The sequence below is a fragment of the Mizuhopecten yessoensis genome, unplaced genomic scaffold (genome assembly GCF_002113885.1).
Source record: "Mizuhopecten yessoensis strain PY_sf001 unplaced genomic scaffold, ASM211388v2 scaffold4783, whole genome shotgun sequence".
Taxonomy (NCBI): Eukaryota; Metazoa; Mollusca; class Bivalvia; order Pectinida; family Pectinidae; genus Mizuhopecten; species Mizuhopecten yessoensis.
In genome coordinates this window covers 535109-556733 of record NW_018405719.1, presented here as the reverse complement: position 1 = coordinate 556733, position 21625 = coordinate 535109, and the positions used below count along the sequence as shown (strand labels likewise).

At 36.1% G+C, this 21625-nt stretch overlaps 1 protein-coding gene across 1 annotated transcript in view; it reads left to right on the top strand.

The window, feature by feature from the left end:
• LOC110449676 (nuclear pore complex protein Nup98-Nup96-like) overlaps positions 1 to 21625 on the top strand; it is a 53581-nt gene that overhangs the window by 21373 nt on the left and 10583 nt on the right. The window contains exons 21-36 of the mRNA XM_021496688.1: positions 1008 to 1121; positions 3706 to 3780; positions 9680 to 9887; positions 11400 to 11534; positions 12355 to 12489; positions 13597 to 13740; positions 14194 to 14496; positions 14944 to 15083; positions 15701 to 15845; positions 16117 to 16212; positions 17656 to 17771; positions 18122 to 18301; positions 18910 to 19046; positions 19450 to 19725; positions 20320 to 20475; positions 21099 to 21228. Of these exons, the coding sequence (XP_021352363.1) occupies positions 1008 to 1121; positions 3706 to 3780; positions 9680 to 9887; positions 11400 to 11534; positions 12355 to 12489; positions 13597 to 13740; positions 14194 to 14496; positions 14944 to 15083; positions 15701 to 15845; positions 16117 to 16212; positions 17656 to 17771; positions 18122 to 18301; positions 18910 to 19046; positions 19450 to 19725; positions 20320 to 20475; positions 21099 to 21228 (2490 nt within the window). The remainder of the gene's footprint in view (positions 1 to 1007; positions 1122 to 3705; positions 3781 to 9679; positions 9888 to 11399; positions 11535 to 12354; positions 12490 to 13596; positions 13741 to 14193; positions 14497 to 14943; positions 15084 to 15700; positions 15846 to 16116; positions 16213 to 17655; positions 17772 to 18121; positions 18302 to 18909; positions 19047 to 19449; positions 19726 to 20319; positions 20476 to 21098; positions 21229 to 21625) is intronic.

Sequence of the window (21625 nt, the reverse complement as noted above, 5' to 3'; positions counted from 1 at the left end):
TCCTATTAAGGTATATTTCACTGACTTAACTCTGTGTGTCTGGCCCAGCGACAAGAGTGATCGCACTCCTATTAAGGTATATTTCACTGACTTAACTCTGTGTGTCTGGCCCAGCGACAAGAGTGATCGCACTCCTATTAAGGTATATTTCACTGACTTAACTCTGTGTGTCTGGCCCAGCGACAAGAGTGATCGCACTCCTATTAAGGTATATTTCACTGACTTAACTCTGTGTGTCTGGCCCAGCGACAAGAGTGATCGCACTCCTATTAAGGTATATTTCACTGACTTAACTCTGTGTGTCTGGCCCAGCGACAAGAGTGATCGCACTCCTATTAAGGTATATTTCACTGACTTAACTCTGTGTGTCTGGCCCAGCGACAAGAGTGATCGCACTCCTATTAAGGTATATTTCACTGACTTAACTCTGTGTGTCTGGCCCAGCGACAAGAGTGATCGCACTCCTATTAAGGTATATTTCACTGACTTAACTCTGTGTGTCTGGCCCAGCGACAAGAGTGATCGCACTCCTATTAAGGTATATTTCACTGACTTAACTCTGTGTGTCTGGCCCAGCGACAAGAGTGATCGCACTCCTATTAAGGTATATTTCACTGACTTAACTCTGTGTGTCTGGCCAAGCGACAAGAGTGATCGCACTGCTATTAAGGTATATCGCTCTGTGTAGCAAATTATAGGAAGATATCAAACAGACAGTTGTTAGGAATGCTTGTATACAATTTGTGCCATGGGAGTGTCAGGAGTCATCTTTCCAATTGATTTACATTAAAACGTTCACTAAATGCAGAACAGTGAAAAACCTTACGGCTCCAATTGATACACATACATATCTATATAAATGGTAAGTTTTGTGCTGAATTGAGATAATATCAAACCTGTAGAGCTTGCTTTATGTTAAAAGAAAAATGATAATTAAATATTCATATTAAAGGGAAGGAGGGTACAGATATGAACTATTTGAAGTAATGTTGCCTTTTATTTCACAGAGTCCTGAGCGACTGGCTACAATGAATTATCAGGAGAAAATAGAAGAAATCACTCATCGAATCGGTGGTCGGTTTATAGATTACCGACCAGAGACTGGATCATGGGTGTTTGAGGTAATGAACCAGAATATCCTAGTGTAAGGATTGTAATATATATTCCATTTTGTACAGAATAGAAGGGTTGTCAGTGTAGTTAACGAGACTTATAGAGGAATCAGGAGGAAAAAGTAAATACTGGTAATATATATTCCATTTTGTACAGAATAGAAGGGTTGTCAGTGTAGTTAACGAGACTTATAGAGGAATCAGGAGGAAAAAGTAAATACTGGTAATATATATTCCATTTTGTACAGAATAGAAGGGTTGTCAGTGTAGTTAACGAGACTTATAGAGGAATCAGGAGGAAAAAGTAAATACTGGTAATATATATTCCATTTTGTACAGAATAGAAGGGTTGTCAGTGTAGTTAACGAGACTTATAGAGGAATCAGGAGGAAAAAGTAAATACTGGTAATATATATTCCATTTTGTACAGAATAGAAGGGTTGTCAGTGTAGTTAACGAGACTTATAGAGGAATCAGGAGGAAAAAGTAAATACTGGTAATATATATTCCATTTTGTACAGAATAGAAGGGTTGTCAGTGTAGTTAACGAGACTTATAGAGGAATCAGGAGGAAAAAGTAAATACTGGTAATATATATTCCATTTTGTACAGAATAGAAGGGTTGTCAGTGTAGTTAACGAGACTTATAGAGGAATCAGGAGGAAAAAGTAAATACTGGTAATATATATTCCATTTTGTACAGAATAGAAGGGTTGTCAGTGTAGTTAACGAGACTTATAGAGGAATCAGGAGGAAAAAGTAAATACTGGTAATATATATTCCATTTTGTACAGAATAGAAGGGTTGTCAGTGTAGTTAACGAGACTTATAGAGGAATCAGGAGGAAAAAGTAAATACTGGTAATATATATTCCATTTTGTACAGAATAGAAGGGTTGTCAGTGTAGTTAACGAGACTTATAGAGGAATCAGGAGGAAAAAGTAAATACTGGTAATATATATTCCATTTTGTACAGAATAGAAGGGTTGTCAGTGTAGTTAACGAGACTTATAGAGGAATCAGGAGGAAAAAGTAAATACTGGTAATATATATTCCATTTTGTACAGAATAGAAGGGTTGTCAGTGTAGTTAACGAGACTTATAGAGGAATCAGGAGGAAAAAGTAAATACTGGTAATATATATTCCATTTTGTACAGAATAGAAGGGTTGTCAGTGTAGTTAACGAGACTTATAGAGGAATCAGGAGGAAAAAGTAAATACTGGTAATATATATTCCATTTTGTACAGAATAGAAGGGTTGTCAGTGTAGTTAACGAGACTTATAGAGGAATCAGGAGGAAAAAGTAAATACTGGTAATATATATTCCATTTTGTACAGAATAGAAGGGTTGTCAGTGTAGTTAACGAGACTTATAGAGGAATCAGGAGGAAAAAGTAAATACTGGTAATATATATTCCATTTTGTACAGAATAGAAGGGTTGTCAGTGTAGTTAACGAGACTTATAGAGGAATCAGGAGGAAAAAGTAAATACTGGTAATATATATTCCATTTTGTACAGAATAGAAGGGTTGTCAGTGTAGTTAACGAGACTTATAGAGGAATCAGGAGGAAAAAGTAAATACTGGTAATATATATTCCATTTTGTACAGAATAGAAGGGTTGTCAGTGTAGTTAACGAGACTTATAGAGGAATCAGGAGGAAAAAGTAAATACTGGTAATATATATTCCATTTTGTACAGAATAGAAGGGTTGTCAGTGTAGTTAACGAGACTTATAGAGGAATCAGGAGGAAAAAGTAAATACTGGTAATATATATTCCATTTTGTACAGAATAGAAGGGTTGTCAGTGTAGTTAACGAGACTTATAGAGGAATCAGGAGGAAAAAGTAAATACTGGTAATATATATTCCATTTTGTACAGAATAGAAGGGTTGTCAGTGTAGTTAACGAGACTTATAGAGGAATCAGGAGGAAAAAGTAAATACTGGTAATATATATTCCATTTTGTACAGAATAGAAGGGTTGTCAGTGTAGTTAACGAGACTTATAGAGGAATCAGGAGGAAAAAGTAAATACTGGTAATATATATTCCATTTTGTACAGAATAGAAGGGTTGTCAGTGTAGTTAACGAGACTTATAGAGGAATCAGGAGGAAAAAGTAAATACTGGTAATATATATTCCATTTTGTACAGAATAGAAGGGTTGTCAGTGTAGTTAACGAGGCTTATAGAGGAATCAGGAGGAAAAAGTAAATACTGGTAATATCAATTAAAGTAATTATTTAGCAGGATCCTAAATTTACCTGCAATATTAATTGTAATAATATGAAATTGTAATATGTTGCATTAAAACCTTGGATAACTGCTTCCATTTTGTACAGAGCATAGAAGGGTTGTAATTAATGAGATTTATGAGAGGTTGTCAATAAATCATTAGACTATAAAAGGAATTATGAGTAAAACTGGTATTAAATAACAATGCTGGTAACTATGTACCAGGATCCTAAATTTACCTGCAATCTCTTTGTTTCTGCTACAACAATCACCTCATTGTTACTGTTAAACCAAAAACAATACCACAACCACCTACCTCTATTTTTATTTGATTGATATTATATTTTTTACAGGTGAAGCACTTCACCAAATATGGCATGGACGAAAGTGATGATGAGGATTTGTCAAACTTAGCACAGAAACAGCAGGTCAGTACTGGTTCTTAGAAATGGTAGCGTCACCCCGCCGCGCACAACCCAGTCTGTCTGTGTGTTATATGATTCTTAAATCATAAGCTGCGGACCGGCCCACACCTAACGAGAGACTTGACCCCCAAATGTCTTGTCATCTCTGATATTCGTGGATACAGACGCAATTGGAGTGACGCCATATGTGGAGATCTAAGAGTTTAATAAAACAAAATTTGTGAAAAATTTCATTTAAACATTGGAACAGTGATGGATTAATATCTTCCAAAAGTGTGTTATCAGAATAGAAACAATCTCAATAAGTGCTGGCAAAGAAAGTAACAAGTATTTACAACTCACGCAGTAGCTGTATTACATGAAACACAGGTTCTTTCATGTGTGGTTTACGTTTTCAAAATCATTTACTTTTACTCTGCGCAAATTGCATAAGTTTTGTGTTATACAATATCTTTAAGGCCTTTTTGGAGATTTCTATTTTGATTATTATTGCAATGATGCCTGTCTATTGTTGTAGAGTATTTTAAGTTGAAATAAGACATTTAGTGTATAGCCTTTCTTTGCCACTCTTACACTGTACACAGTGTTACTTCGTGTCAAACAGACTGTTACTTCGTGTCAAACAAAGACTGTTATTTCATGTCAAACGCAGACGGTTATTTCGTGTCAAACAGATTGTTATTTCGTGTCTAACAGTGTTTAAGATATCAAGCACATCGGTGGAGTTTACCAACAAAGACAACATCATACACATTGGCAGAATTGACTAACAAAAACAAACTTACAAGGAAAACTTTTATCTTGTTATAGAGCACCTGTTCCCAGTGTGGGTCAAACATGAACTGTATATATCTACTGAAATACTGAATATGATATAAATCATCAGTGACTTTTCATTACATTTGACTGTAACTATAACATTATATAGTACATGTATTAGATATTCCTTCTATATAAATGGAAAATCAGTCAGAAAGCTATGAAGTGTTTTGTTGTACTCATGATTATTATACATGTAGTATCTTAATATACTTCTCTGGTATTTTTTAACAATCTGGTATCTGGAGTTTTGAGAAAAAAATATTGAAAAATAATGGACTGTAGGATTAAAGTAATTGTTTATAGTGAATGAAGTCACACATGACTTGTTCAGATAGGTGCAACAAGACATCTGTGCTATCTACATGTGCTATAGATAATTACATAAATCTGTCATAGTCTATACATTTTTGAAGATGTCTCTTTTCAAACAGATATATATTAAATTAAGTTCGTAATTTTATATATATTTGATAATTTGAAAGAAAGTGTTTGATTTTGAAGACTTGCAACAGAACTATAAAATTTCTGGTCACTACATTGACCAGGTTGCGGAGGTGGTATGGCCTTTCATACGAACCTGTGAAATTTTCTGTTATCAACCTATTGACTTCATTTCTCTGTGGATATTGATTGAACGTTTTACAGAGATCAGGTATGATGGTCCCTTAACAAGTGTATGTTTCATGACACCATGGTGACGGACCCTTTCTCTGTTATGAAAGATCGATCTTGATATGATGTTATGTCTAACAGCACACAAGGGTATATTTATTGTTTATGATGCCTTTTTACTTTAAACTTGTATTAAAATGTGTAATTGTATCTTATTTTTAATTTCTTTATAGAAGTTCAGTTAAAATACTTTTATAGTGTATATATACTATGTTAAAATTAAAAATCATTTGTTTGAAAATAAACAATAGTGTTTTTTTTTGGTTTTTTTCCAAGTACCGGTACTACTATACATGGTGATAAACAATTGTTCTATTAAGACTTGTGACAAGTCAGATGTCTGTTTTGTTGGGGGATACACAGTGATAAAAAAGTGTTCTATTAAGACTTGTGAGAAGTCAGATGTCTGTTTTGTTGGGGGATACACGGTGATAAACAAGTGTTCTATTAAGACTTGTGACAAGTCAGATGTCTGTTTTGTTGGGGGATACACGTTGATAAACAATTGTTCATTTAAGACTTGTGACAAGTCAGATGTCTGTTTTGTTGGGGGATACACAGTGATAAACAATTGATTGTTCTATTAAGACTTGTGACAAGTCAGATGTCTGTTTTGTTGGGGGATACACAGTGATAAACAATTGATTGTTCTATTAAGACTTGTAACAAGTCAGATGTCTGTTTTGTTGGGGGATACACAGTGATAAACAAGTGTTCTATTACGACTTGTGACAAGTCAGATGTCTGTTTTGTTGGGGGATACACGGTGATAAACAAGTGTTCTATTAAGACTTTTGACAAGTAAGATGTCTGTTTTGTTGGGGGATACACGGTGATAATCAATTGTTCTATTAAGACTTGTGACAAGTCAGATGTCTGTTTTGTTGTGGGATACACAGTGATAAACAAGTGTTCTATTATGACTTGTGACAAGTCAGATGTCTGTTTTGTTGGGGGATGCACGGTGATTAACAAGTGTTCTATTAAGACTTGTGACAAGTCAGATGTCTGCTTTGTTGGGGGATACACGGTGATAAACAATTGTTCTATTAAGACTTGTGACAAGACAGATGTCTGTTTTGTTGGGGGATACACAGTGATAAACAAGTGTTCTATTATGACTTGTGACAAGTCAGATGTCTGTTTTGTTGCGGGATACACGGTGATAAACAAGTGTTCTATTAAGACTTATGACAAGTCAGATGTCTGTTTTGTTGGGGGATGCACGGTGAAAAACAAGTGTTCTATTAAGACTTGTGACAAGACAGATGTCTGTTTTGTTGGGGGATACACGGTGATAAACAAGAGTTCTATTAAGACTTTTGACAAGTCAGATGTCTGTTTTGTTGGGGGATCCACGGTGATAAACAAGTGTTCTATTAAGACTTTTGACAAGTAAGATGTCTGTTTTGTTGGGGGATACATGGTGATAAACAATTGTTCTATTAAGACTTGTGACAAGAAAGATGTCTGTTTTGTTGGGGGATACACGGTGATAAACAATTGTTCTATTAAGACTTGTGACAAGGCAGATGCCTGTTTTGTTGGGGGATACACTGTGATAAACAAGTGTTCTATTAAGACTTGTGAGAAGTCAGATGTCTGTTTTGTTGGGGGATACACGGTGATAAACAAGGGTTCTATTAAGACTTTTGACAAGTCAGATGTCTGTTTTGTTGGGGGATACACGGGGATAAACAAGTGTTCTATTAAGACTTTTGACAAGTAAGATGTCTGTTTTGTTGGGGGATACACGGTGATAAACAAGTGTTCTATTAAGACTTTTGACAAGTCAGATGTCTGTTTTGTTGGGGGATACATGGTGATAAACAATTGTTCTATTAAGAGTCAGTTGTCTGTTTTATTGGGGGATACACGGTGATAAACAAGTGTTCTATTAAGACTTATGACAAGTCAGATGTCTGTTTTGTTGGGGGATACACGGTGATAAACAATTGTTCTATTAAGACTTGTGACAAGACAGATGTCTGTTTTGTTGGGGATACACGGTGATAAACAAGTTTTCTATTAAGACTTGTGACAAGTCAGATGTCTGTTTTGTTGGGGGATGATTATCTCCATGTAAAATATGGTGTCACATTGGACAGAAGTGCCTTCCTTACAGAGTATCAATTTTACTATCAAAGCTAACAGCTGTCGGCACATTTTATCAAGTAAAAATATGAAATAAAAATTGAATGAATCGGAATTAAAGGTAAAGAAATGACCTGCTCTCGTTGTAGAGAAAACCACATTACCGTAGGGGGGTTTATTACATAGGAAATACAGATTTTATCTCGGCTTTCAATAGATAATATTAATGTTGGAAACCAGTGTCTAACAAACAGATCTAGGATTTACTCCTGAAGTCAACAGGTTTCATCTTAAGTCTAAAGCTGCCAAGCTGGATTCAGGAAAACAGACGGAAATACATTTACACAAAATATAGTTGATGAAACAATAAAAACATTCCGAAGTTGGGGATATGAAGTAATATTTCTAATATTAACAAAAACATCATCTGGATTTTTTCTTTGCTAGTTCAAGGTTCATTTAGGGGGAACCTGTAACTGAAAAAAAGAATTATGTAAATTTCCATTAAAAGGAAAATTGCACATGTCAGATAAACGTCAGATTTTTGTGACATTAACAACACATTGTTAATACATAGATACTAGCCATGATGCTGAACAAAATGTTATTCAATGCAGCAATAAAACAATATCCTTGATAAATACTGAAATAATTTTGGTAATGTCTCAGTCTTTCTATTGTGTTCAATACAGTACTACTATTCTTTGAAATCAAAAGTCTTATTGCTTTGAGACATGTAAAAAAGCAATACAAAATCTAGCACATTTCATTCCACCTGGAAGTCTTCCAACATTGATCCTGTAAAATCAATAAAACTGTAACACACTATACAAATGTCTTGAATTTGAAATATTACTGCTTTAAGAAACACAGAAAAATATATACCCATATAACCATAGTCCTGAAAATAATCATTGTCTGAAGTCACTGTAAATAAGAGTTACGAACCCAGCTATAAAAGTGGTTTATTTTATACATACCAGGAAAAGATTTACTATGAGATGGCCAGCTAAGTCTGAAGTCACTGTTAATAAGAGTTACAAACCCAGCTATAGAAGTGGTTTGATTTGTACATACCAGTAAAAAATTTCCTATGACATGGCCAGCTAAGTCTGAAGTCAATGTGAACAAGAGTTACAAACCCAGCTATAGAAGTGGTTTGATTTATACATACCAGTAAAAGATTTACTATGACATGGCCAGCTAAGTCTGAAGTCAATGTGAATAAGAGTTACGAACCCAGCTATAAAAGTGGTTTATTTTATACATACCAGCAAAGGGTTTACTTTGACATGGCCAGCTAACAATACACAATTCTGGGAAGTGGGATAAAACTTGCATGATATTCAGAAATATTCATCGAGCTTTAGGGTTGTCGAAATCTGGAACAGTCTCCCCGACTATGTTATTACATCGCCAACGATTAAGGACTTTGAAATTAATCTTGATACTCATTGGAAAATCTTGAACTGAAATACAATGATTTGGCCGGCCATAAAGAAATCTCAGGAAATGACAATTAATGAATAATATTTTCTAAATACGTTTGAAATATATTAAGATAGGGATATAGAGGCAGAGTGTCTGCCTGCATCCATTATCTATCCTATTGTATCCTATTGTAAAACTGTTAAGATCATCTGTAGAGATGATGGTTTGTTATACTGGAAATAGAACATGGAGGGAAGAAATAAGATATAGGAAAACACCCCAGGCACAGGAGAGACATGTCAGACTAGATCTGTATTCTAGACTACCCATTGGTAGAGTACAAAGTTTTACCTGTACTGTATCAGTGGTACTTCTAAACACTACAAGTACAGATAGGGATATACTTGATATTACATCATTTATTTCTTGAATTAGTACTCTCACAAAAGCCCACACAAACACGTTGTAAAATGTTCCATTTTGCAACATAACAGCTCCAACCTGTATATGCTGTGACCTAATAAAATAATATGACGATAAATATCTTCATAAAGAAACATGTTAAATTAGCTTGCTTTAGTAATATCTCTCGCTGGATTCTTTGAAAACATAGAATACACTTTAAACTGTAGAATATATATAACTATGTACTCTAGAATATACACATACATATCTTATGCTGTAGAATATGCAAGAACATTATTTGTACTAAAGTACATACATTTGAGATGTTTTACAATGTACCAAATAGCATTTTTCTCCCTAACACACTAGATTTTAAGGTAATAAATAGAAAGCATAATGGTGATCAGTTGATCAGTCAATTTTGTTATCATTGCATTATTTTCACCATCATCATCATTTCCTTTCCTGTTTACTTCAGAAACCTGGACAACCGAAGCCTCAGAACCTAGGGCAGGGACAGCCCTATATTCCTCAGCAGACTGTCAACGGCAAAGCCCCACCCCCCAAGTTCTCTTTGGAGATGTCACAGTCGACAATGGACGACCGTCCTATCCCAATGGGGGATGATGATGACGTACCAGAACTCTCCCATGATGACATACCAGAGGAATTTCTCGATGATATGGGTACAAAAGAATATATTTGCAAAACTGATCCTCGAAACATTATGCAACACGCAAATTCATTTTCTTAAATTGACATTTAGAAGCACTGTTTTGAAAAATATATTCTTCCGGAGTGAAAATTGCAACCATGATCCATCAATGAACACAGGGATTTAAAAGTTTTCTTTGAAGTATTCTGTTCCTGGTTACAAAGGTACAAAGGCCTTTGTGATAAGGAAATGACACAATATTTAGAATGATTTATGATTTGTCACTACAATTCAAAATAGAAAATCTTTCTAATCAGTCCTTTTGTGATCAGTAATATTTCTTTTATTTAATTTAAATATTGATCAAATTCACTGGGGGAAATCACTTCGTAAACTTAGTGAGCTGATGTGATTATCTGAAAATTGAGTTCGACTATTAGTGCAATACCGTGCCCAAATAATTTTTCCCCTTCCATCCTGTGATATAATAATAATAATGATAAATAATATAATAATAATAATAGACTTTATTTAAATTCGATAACAAATTGAATCAAGGACTCATCTCAGATGTGGTCGACATAAAATATACAATAATTACAACAGATATGATAGAAGATCACTTGTTACTGACCTGTGATCATACATGGACTAGTATTAGAATTTCTTTTGTAAAATGATTGTATTTCAATAATGACAAACCATATATCTGACACTAATGACAAACCATATATCTGACAATTATGACAAACCATATATCTGACAATTATGACAAACCATATATCTGACAATTATGACAAACCATATATCTGACAATAATGACAAACCATATATCTGACAATAATGACAAACCATATATCTGACAATAATGACAAACCATATATCTGACAATTATGACAAACCATATATCTGACAATTATGACAAACCATATATCTGACAATTATGACAAACCATATATCTGACAATAATGACAAACCATATATCTGACAATAATGACAAACCATATATCTGACAATAATGACAAACCATATATCTGACAATTATGACAAACCATATATCTGACAATTATGACAAACCATATATCTGACAATTATGACAAACCATATATCTGACAATAATGACAAACCATATATCTGACAATAATGACAAACCATATATCTGACAATAATGACAAACCATATATCTGACAATAATGACAAACCATATATCTGACAATAATGACAAACCATATATCTGACAATAATGACAAACCATATATCTGACAATAATGACAAACCATATATCTGACAATAATGACAAACCATATATCTGACAATAATGACAAACCATATATCTGACAATAATGACAAACCATATATCTGACAATAATGACAAACCATATATCTGACAATAATGACAAACCATATATCTGACAATAATGACAAACCATATATCTGACAATAATGACAAACCATATATCTGACAATAATGACAAACCATATATCTGACAATAATGACAAACCATATATCTGACAATTATGACAAACCATATACCTGGTACAGATGATGACGACCTAAATGGCCAGGAGGAGGGACCAGCCTCCCACAGACTAGCGGCCAGTATGGGAGTGAGTGCCCACAGCATGCAGATGATGAAGGCGTCCTTCTTTGGGGATGAGGAGCAGCATCAGGCAGGAGGTAGGCATTTGTGTTTGTCATACCCTGGACATGGTTATCTCATGTAAGACTCATTGTGATATCTTCTATCACATAGTGCTGACAAGGTCAATCTTCTATCACATAATGGTGACAAGGTCAATTTTCTATCACATAGTGGTGACAAGATCAATTTTCTATCACATAGTGGTGACAAGGTCAATTTTATATCACATAGTGCTGACAAGGTCAATTTTCTATCAAATAGTGGTGACAAGATCAATCTTATATCACATAGTGGAGACAAGATCAATGTTCTATCACATGGTGGTGACAAGATCAATTTTCTATCACATAGTGCTGACAAGGTCAGTTTTCTATCACATAGTGGTGACAAGGTCAATCTTCCATCACATAGTGGTGACAAGGTCAATTTTCTATCACATATTGGTGACAAGGTCAATTTTCTATCACATAGTGGTGACACGGTCAATCTTCTATCACATAGTGGTGACAAGGTAAATTTTCTATCACATAGTGGTGACAAGGTCAATTTTGTATCACATAGTGCTGACAAGGTCAATTTTCTATCAAATAGTGGTGACAAGATCAATCTTATATCACATAGCTGACAATAATGACAAACCATATATCTGACACTAATGACAAACCATATATCTGAAAATAATGACAAACCATATATCTGACAATAATGACAAACCATATATCTGACACTAATGACAAACCATATATCTGACACTAATGACAAACCATATATCTGACACTAATGACAAACCATATATCTGACACTAATGACAAACCATATATCTGACAATTATGACAAACCATATACCTGGTACAGATGATGACGACCTAAATGGCCAGGAGGAGGGACCAGCCTCCCACAGACTAGCGGCCAGTATGGGAGTTAGTGCCCACAGCATGCAGATGATGAAGGCGTCCTTCTTTGGGGATGAGGAGCAGCATCAGGCAGGAGGTAGGCATTTGTGTTTGTCATACCCTGGACATGGTTATCTCATGTAAGACTCATTGTGATATCTTCTATCACATAGTGCTGACAAGGTCAATCTTCTATCACATAATGGTGACAAGATCAATTTTCTATCACATAGTGGTGACAAGATCAATGTTCTATCACATGGTGGTGACAAGCTCAATTTTCTATCACATAGTGGTGACAAGATCAACTTTCTATCACATAGTGGTGACAAGATCAATTTTCTATCACATAGTGCTGAAAAGGTCAATTTTCTATCACATAGTGGTGACACGGTCAATCTTCTATCACATGGTGGTGACAAGGTCAATTTTCTATCACATAGTGGTGACAAGATCAATCTTATATCACATAGTGGTGACAAGATCAATGTTCTATCACATGGTGGTGACAAGATCAATTTTCTATCACATAGTGGTGACAAGATCAATTTTCTATCACATAGTGGTGACAAGGTCAATTTTCTATCACATAGTGGTGACAAGGTCAATTTTCTTTGCAATAGTTGAGACTTTATTGACATGAGATTTAGATTTTATCATGATCTGTCAGTCTTGTATCTTGTTTTATTGTGTTTATCCAAAGTAAACTGGTCTGTTTAACTGCTTGTAGCACTGCATAGAAACTGGACCTAGGTCCTGTAAGTGTCATTTGTTTGACTCTCCAACTCTTATCAAATACTACTTCCACTGTGTCATCACAATCTGTTTGACAACATTAAGTGGTCTTGTGTGCTAATTTATGCCATGGTAGTTATTCTGCGGTGATTTTTTCCCAGAAAATTTCTTTAAAAAAATTTGCTATTCACCTTTATTGGTATCAATATGTCCTCCATACCTGTGAGATAAAGGTAAAACAGATCTGACAGTAATGTTGAACATCACTGTTGCAGTGTTGTGACATGATTCCATGCAGGGTTATCTTACATTACTGTGATATCGTAATACGTATCGTATCGTGGCCTAGGTGTATCGTTAGAAGATATGTGGTGTATAGATTGCTTAGTTGGTTGTATTTCCTGTTCGAGTATTACAATCTAAATACAATAAATCACCCGGTGATTCATTTCACGTTTCCTATGTACAGATGGAGATATGGCGGCGGAGAAACGCCGTGAGACGACCGACAAACATGGTCCTAGTCTTTTCAGCTCTGCCTACAAATCCAAGTGTATGTCTCCCGTGAAGCTGTCACAGATGCCACAGACCACTGACTTTAGGGAACAGCAAGGTGAGGATTTAGGATTATACTGTTTAATAAGGACACGAGTAACAATGATAACAAGCAAAGGCAGTAAAACTTGTTTACAAAGAACACGATTAATGAATCTGGCAAAGACAGCAAAACTTGTTTTCTAAGAACATGCTTCATACAAAATTGAGTGTATAATAAAATCATATTTTTGTATTGTTTGTAATTTTCTTGTAAAAATCGTTTTATATGTCGGACAGTGTCTAGGTTTTATTTGCAAATACTTTGATACCTGATTGAGAGGACAATATTTCAATATGAATACACATATAGTTATTATCTATAGCATTGCTATTCAATTGAGTGTTATGGTCGGTCTTTGTTAATAAAGAAAATTAATCTTTGGCAAAAGTATAGCTGTTATAGCTCTAGATGTTGAAACTAAAATGCAGAGACTTCTGTTTATATAAAACTATTTTTTGGCTAAATTAGGAATGTTTCCCCCTCGTATCCACACACCTGAGCCGATACGCCCAGCCAAGAAGAATTTCCAGTATCCTCCTGTCGCTGAACACATGACCCTGGCCAGTGGGATGAGGCCGGAGGACTTCCCACAGAAGATTGTGGGCTCTCGTGTCATGAGAGAAATTCCAGAGTATTCCAAATCAGAAATGTATGGAAAGCAGAGTCTGAATAAGGATGCTGCTCTGTTTATGGGGCGGTCGTTCCGTGTGGGCTGGGGACCACACTGGACTCTCGCTCACTGTGGAACGCCAATCACCAAGGATATCACAGGTACAGTACTGAAGGAAGTCGGTGTTAAAGATTGACACGCTAAAGTAGGCTCTAAGTTGTCTCATATATATAGCTTCTGAATAGAGTATTAGTACCTTCTTAAATTGCTTTGTAGGAGTGAGTAAAAAGTTAATGTTTCAGAGATATAATTGCTTCCACTGAGCAGATTTTACTATGCAACCTATCATTGGATACCGTGAATTTATACACGATCTGTCGCCCCTCGACGAAATCAGTTAACAATTACAACCATTATGTCATCTCCAGTTTAATATTGATGTTTATCATCTGTCATATATGGAACTAGGAACAATTTAGATGGTTTATGTTGTAGTTAAGTTTTTCTGGAAATTAAATTGTCCCGACTAGGATGACCCAGAATTTTGTACCAGAGGAGAAGACTGAGATCTAAGGTTTGATCTGTGGTTGGTAATATTCTTGTTGTAGAAGAGAAGGACGTAGTTGGGTTTTCACTGCTGTCTGGTGGGAGGACACGACCTGCTGTGGACAGTACTTACGAATGGAAGGTCACTGTAGAGAAGGTGGATGTGGCTGGGTACTTCAGGCAAGAGGACACAACTGTAGTGGTGAGGCATCGTGTAATTGGAAATATCATGTAGGCATTTGGAGCACCTGTCCCGAATAAGGAAACTCTAGAGTCCTAAGTTTGTGGTGTAAAATTTAATCTGGTTGGAATCTTGAGTCCAAAAAAGATGAATCGTCGACTCATAAGTTGTAAAAACCATTGATAATTACAAACACTTACCCAGATTTCTTCCTCAATAACATGCATGTGTCTTTCACTAAAACAGATCCACATTTATAACCCAGCTCCCTAGTCAACAACGTCCTTAAATACGTTAAAACCTGTTAATAGGACGTTAAACAAAATAAAACCAAACCCTAGACAACACGTTCGGTACAACTATATCACCCATCCTTCCACCATTATCACCATTGTTCTGTCCATATTTATACTGTATCTAAATCTTTGATCAGTTATAGATGATCTTGATAACCCCTAAATAATCCTGTCCTGGTTTGTTCTCTCTAAATAACCCTACTTCATCCTGGTTCTGTCTTAAAAAACATTCTCTGGTCTGTTTTCTTTTAAATAACTGCCCTATAATCATTCTCTGACTTGTTTCTAAATAACCTTGATGTTTTTCCCTTAATAATCTTGCTGTGATCTTTTCCCTTCTAGCACAACCATGAGGAGCTCCTGATGATCCAGCTTGACCACTCGGAGAAGGCACGGACGGATTCCTGTCCTCACTTTGTCCCCAGTCCAGGGGTGGAGGCCCTGCATCAGTATGCTGACAGGGCCAAACTCGACAAACAAGACACTGGTAAGGTTCACAATGAAATCATACCTTATAACCATCACATATCTTATAGAACTTTTCACAATAATTCAGATTTAATCAAAGATAAATAAGTATTCAATAAAATGATTATTTATTCAAATCATTTGAGCTATCATTGGATTTATGTTGTTAACAAATTATCCAGTGTGGGAAAAACCCTACTGACTTTGTAATATTCAGCTGGTTAAACAGAATAGTTTGACTATTAAAGGTGAATATGTTAAGACCAGATTTTAACCTTTGACCTTTACAGAGGGACACCCCGATTTTGACTCGCTGAGTCACATGACCACAGTGTTTGACTTGTGTGTATCATTATGGGGAAGGTTGCCCGCATTCCCAGACCTAGGTAAGTACTTCTTCACCTGCCAGTGACCGAGAAATCAGAATGTGATACAGCCATAATGAGAGAGATATTATAGTGATACAGCTACAATGAGAGAGATATTATAGTGATACAGCCATAATGAGAGAGATATTATAGTGATACAGCCATAATGAGAGAGATATTTTAGTGATACAGCTACAATGATGAGAGGTATATTATAGTGATACAGCCATAATGAGAGAGATATTAAAGTGATACAGCCATAATGATGAGAGGTATATTATAGTGATACAGCCATAATAAGAGAGATATTATAGTAATACAGCCATAATGAGAGGTATATGATAGTGATACAGCCATAATGATGAGAGGTATATTATAGTGATACAGCCATAATAAGAGAGATATTATAGTAATACAGCCATAATGAGAGAGATATTTTAGTAAAACAGCCATAATGAGAGAGATATTATAGTGATACAGCTATAATGAGAGAGATATTATAGTGATACAGCTATAATCAGAGAGATATTATAGTGATACAGCCATAATGAGAGAGGTATTATAGTGATACAGCTATAATGAGAGAGATATTATAGTGATACAGCTATAATGATAGAGATATTATAGTGATCCAGCCATAATGAGAGAGGTATTATAGTGATACAGCCATAATGAGCGAGATATTATAGTGATACGGCCATAATGAGAGAGATATTCTAGTGATACAGCTATAATGAGAGAAATATTATAGTAATACAGCCATAATGAGAGAGATATTATAGTGATACAGCCATAATGAGAGATATTATAGTGATACAGCTATAATGAGAGGTATATTATAGTGATACAGCTACAATGATGAGAGGTATATTATAGTGATACAGCCATACTGAGAGATATTATAGTGATACTGCCATAATGAGAGAGATATAGTGATACAGCCATAATAAGAGAGATATTATAGTAATACAGCCATAATGAGAGGGATATTATAGTGATACAGCTACAATGATGAGAGGTATATGATAGTGATACAGCTATAATCAGAGAGATATTATAGTGATACAACCATAATGAGAGAGATATTATAGGGATACAGCTACAATGATGAGAGGTATATGATAGTGATACAGCTATAATCAGAGAGATATTATAGTGATACATCTATAATGAGAGAGATATTATAGTGATACAGCTACAATGATGAGAGGTATGCAATATATGTAGGGATTTTACACCAGTAGTTACTTTACTGAAAATGCATTCTATTTTTTTCCGACAAGGCTGTCTATTTTGGAGATTTAACTATCGCTTTCATGAAAAGTCAATGAAGAAACTGAAATAAACAAATGAACTAAAATTAAAAAAAGTCTTTTTCTTTTTACATAATTATTTATTCATAAAAGAAATAAATAAATAATTCACAGTCAAAAGTTGTAATATTGAAATCTTGTGTTGTAGATAATATCGAGGACTCGTACGACTACCATCATGACAGAAGGGAGGCACTGTCACACTGGCTCATGGAAACATCAAAAGAGAGTATCAAAAAGGAGATCAGTGACGCCAAGTACAAAGTAAATATCACCTCCTTGTACCTAAACATTGATAGAACAAACAATCGGATTTTAATATAAAAAATAGTCTTAATTTTCTTGATTGATGCAATATCATTTTTTTCCAAATTTTGAAGGACTGTTCTGTTGCAGTATCAGTATTTCTATAAAAACAATGTCGGATTTATTTTACCATATCAACACTAGTGATGGCACCATATAACTGCTGTGATGATGTGGGTATCAGGTTTAGAACTTTAACTGCCATTGAATTCAGGCAAATTTACTGAACACAGGAATACATTGAAAACCAAACCAAATTCTACCGGCTCAATGTGGTGTGATTCATGTAAATTAAATTGTTTGATCAGAATAAGAACCACCTGCCTGCCGTGTTGGCCCACCTGAGTGGTAACCAGATATCGGAGGCGTGTTCCCTTGCCCAGGTGTCATCTGACCATCGCCTCGCCCTGATACTCGCCCAGGCTGCTGGCAGCCATCTTCCCAGACAGCTAGTGGAGGGCATGCTGAACGAGTGGATGGAGCTAGAGGTGAGTCTATTGACTTTCTCTGTCTACGAGTCTTCTAGTAAATCAAGCTGAGTTCTACCAACTCCATACACGAGTTTTGAGTTTGTTTGAAGCTATAAGTGAGTTGTGTAAGTACATGCAGAATTTTTGGGTAAATTGGAATGGTGTGCTGGGTGCCTTCGGCATGGTATGTCTGTGAGATAGCACTATAATGTGGGCATCAGATCCGTGCTGTCACAAGGAGGCAAATACACCAACCTACTCTGCCTCCAGCACACATGCACGCTTACACAACACACATGGAGGCGCGTCCTTAGTTAATAGGACGTTAAACAAAATATAACCAAAATAAACCAAAAATTCAGAAGCTTAAGCTTATTGAAAGCAACTTACATATGAGTTAGTTTGGAAGCTTGGGTAATTAGTTGCAACTACATACATTGGCATATATTGTCGTCAGTTTGGAAATTCTATTGCAGATATATGTCATATTAAATTCGCTTGCTAATAATATGCAAATATTTTGCTGGTGTTGACATTTCTTTAAATCTTAACATTCTGAAGTGGTATGTTGGTAATAAAAAAATCAACAATGTATAAGTTCACCGTAAATGTATCTTTTGTTGTAGGCCTGTAGTTACCTGGACCCAGTGCGGGAAAAGATTTACTCCCTAATGGCCGGCCGACTGGTCTGGCCTACCCCAGAGTCCACTGTCAACACGTGTGAATACATGGACTGGAAACGAGCACTGGCTTTACATCTTTGGTAAGGATCTGTAAGATTGACATCTGCTATCGTAATTCAGGCTGAATCTCCTATTAAAGTGTTTCTCCAGTCACACGGTTTTTGTTGACATTGGTTAGAGTGAGTTATTATTTACTTTAGGAAAAAAGTTTCTCACTTTAGTATTTAGTATAAATTGAAGTTATGTATGAACATATATGGATGACAATTATCTATTTTTTATCAAAAGATTTCAGGAATATGTGAGAAGGAACTTATAATGAGTTGAAACGACATATTACCACAGAACAAATGTAGCCTAAGGAAATAAATCTGGCTTTCTAACATACATATATCCTAACCTGTTTGGAGTGTTGTATGGATGGTCTGTGTTTAGAACTTAGTACAGTCTTTCTTACTTTGTTAATGTTGGTTATGTGTACAGGTTCCTGTGCCCTCCCAGCTCCCCAATCCAACAAGCCCTAGATGAGTACGACAATGGCTTCCAGGGGGCGACCACTTATGGTCGTTATTGTAACCCACCTCTGCCACCTTACCTAGAGATGACCTCTGACCTATCAACCATGGGGACAGATCAGGACTCGGCAATCCAGGACACATCTTATCACCTGTTGAAACTGTACTGTCAGCGGTCACACAACCTACAGCCGCTTCTCAACCCCTCCTCATCAACATCAAGTCACCTTGACTACAGGCTCAGGTAAGTTCCTCGACCCCCATTCCCCCCAACTACATGTTTGTGTTAACTCCACAACTCCCCATTTACAGTAGTCTGACTACAGGCTCAGGTAAGTTCCTCGACACCTCCCACCCCCACCCCCACCTCCACTCCCCCCAACTACATGTTTGTGTTAACTCCACAACTCCCCATTTACAGTAATCTGACTACAGGCTCAGGTAATTTCCTCGACCCCCATTCCCCCCAACTACATGTGTGTGTTAACTCCGCAACTCCCCATTTACAGTAGTCTGACTACAGGCTCAGGTAAGTTCCTCGACACCCCCACCTCCACTCCCCCCAACTACATGTTTGTGTAAACTCCACAACCCCCCCATTTACAGTAGTTTAACTGAAGGCTCGGGTATGTCTTATCATGAATCACTTTTTTCTGTTGTCAAAGCATGGTGTACTTTGACCTGTATGCTTATGTTGATAAACTTGATCTTAGCACACTTCAGTGAATAGGCTAAACTGAATTCCCTAAACAACAGAAAAATTAAGGTAATTGTACAACATGGAAAGGCAAGTTTTGTTTTACAATGTGTTTATTATCTCTGACCTGCTCCATTACAGCTGGCATCTACACCAAACCCTGGATGCACTTGGATACAGACACCTGTCCTCCTACCATAGAAACGCCATACACATGAACTTTGCCTCCCAACTTGAGTCCCTCGGCCTCTGGGAGTGGGCTGTTTTTGCTGTACTTCACTTAGAACAGCAAGCATAGTAAGTAATCATTCTACACCCTGAATGATTCTTAAGCTAAAACGTACTAAAATCATGTATTTAAGAAAACAATTTTGGCCAGTTCTTATATTATGAAGGAATCTTAACTTTGTTATGATTGATTGGATCCAATGTAGTTAATTAATTTCTGCCTTGTTCGAGATGTTCTACGATCTGCTACTTACAGTAATAGATGGTTGTCTACTCATGCCTACCAGGAGGGGATGTTAACATTAGACCTTGGGGCATACCAGGCAAGGGATATTGCCATTAGTCCTTCAGGTCCAAACAGCTAGCATGCACTACACAACAACACTTATTAAGCTAGAATGACTGAAGCTCATTGTGAAGGCTGCGTTTAATGGTAATTTGTAATGATTGGCTGTGTGATGAAGAGATAGAAAATTGGAACTTCTGAGTGTCCAGAACGCAGAAAAATCCTTCAGGTTGAGATTCACCTGTATACACAACATATGGATGATACATTCTATTTGGCAATATGGTAACTTCCCATAGAAGTAACCTTCGGTAGGGAAAACGTTATAACTATTTGGATGAATTTCAGTATATCAGTTGTTGATATCAAGATTTAGTTAATACATTTCCTGTTGGTGTTGTTTCAGCCGAGAATCAGCTGTGAGAGAGTTGTTACTCAGACATGTCAGCCTGTCCAAAGACCATTTCTACTTGGAAAAGGAACAGTTCCTGAGGGAAAAACTAGATGTCCCAGCAGAGTGGATTCACTTTGCAAAGGTATATATTGTTACACCAATATTTTGGTCTTTTGAATAAGGTACAATTTCATTTGTAATTTTTCCATACATGTTACATACAACTGTAAAAGGTATTTGAGAGGTTAGAAAACAAAATAACAATGTAACAAAAAGTAACGACATTGCACAGATTGGTTTTACATTTTTAGCCCACCATCATCTGATGGTGGGCTATTCAAATCACCCTGCGTCCGTGGTACGTGGTCCGTCCGTCGTCTGTCGTCCGTTGTCCGTCCATAAACAATTCTTGTTATCAGTATTTCTCAAGAAGTACCAGAGGGATCTTTCTCAAATTTTATATGCAGGTTCCCCTTGGTCCTTAGCTGTGCAGGGCAACTTTTGAGACTGATCGGATAAACAACATGGCCGACAGGCAG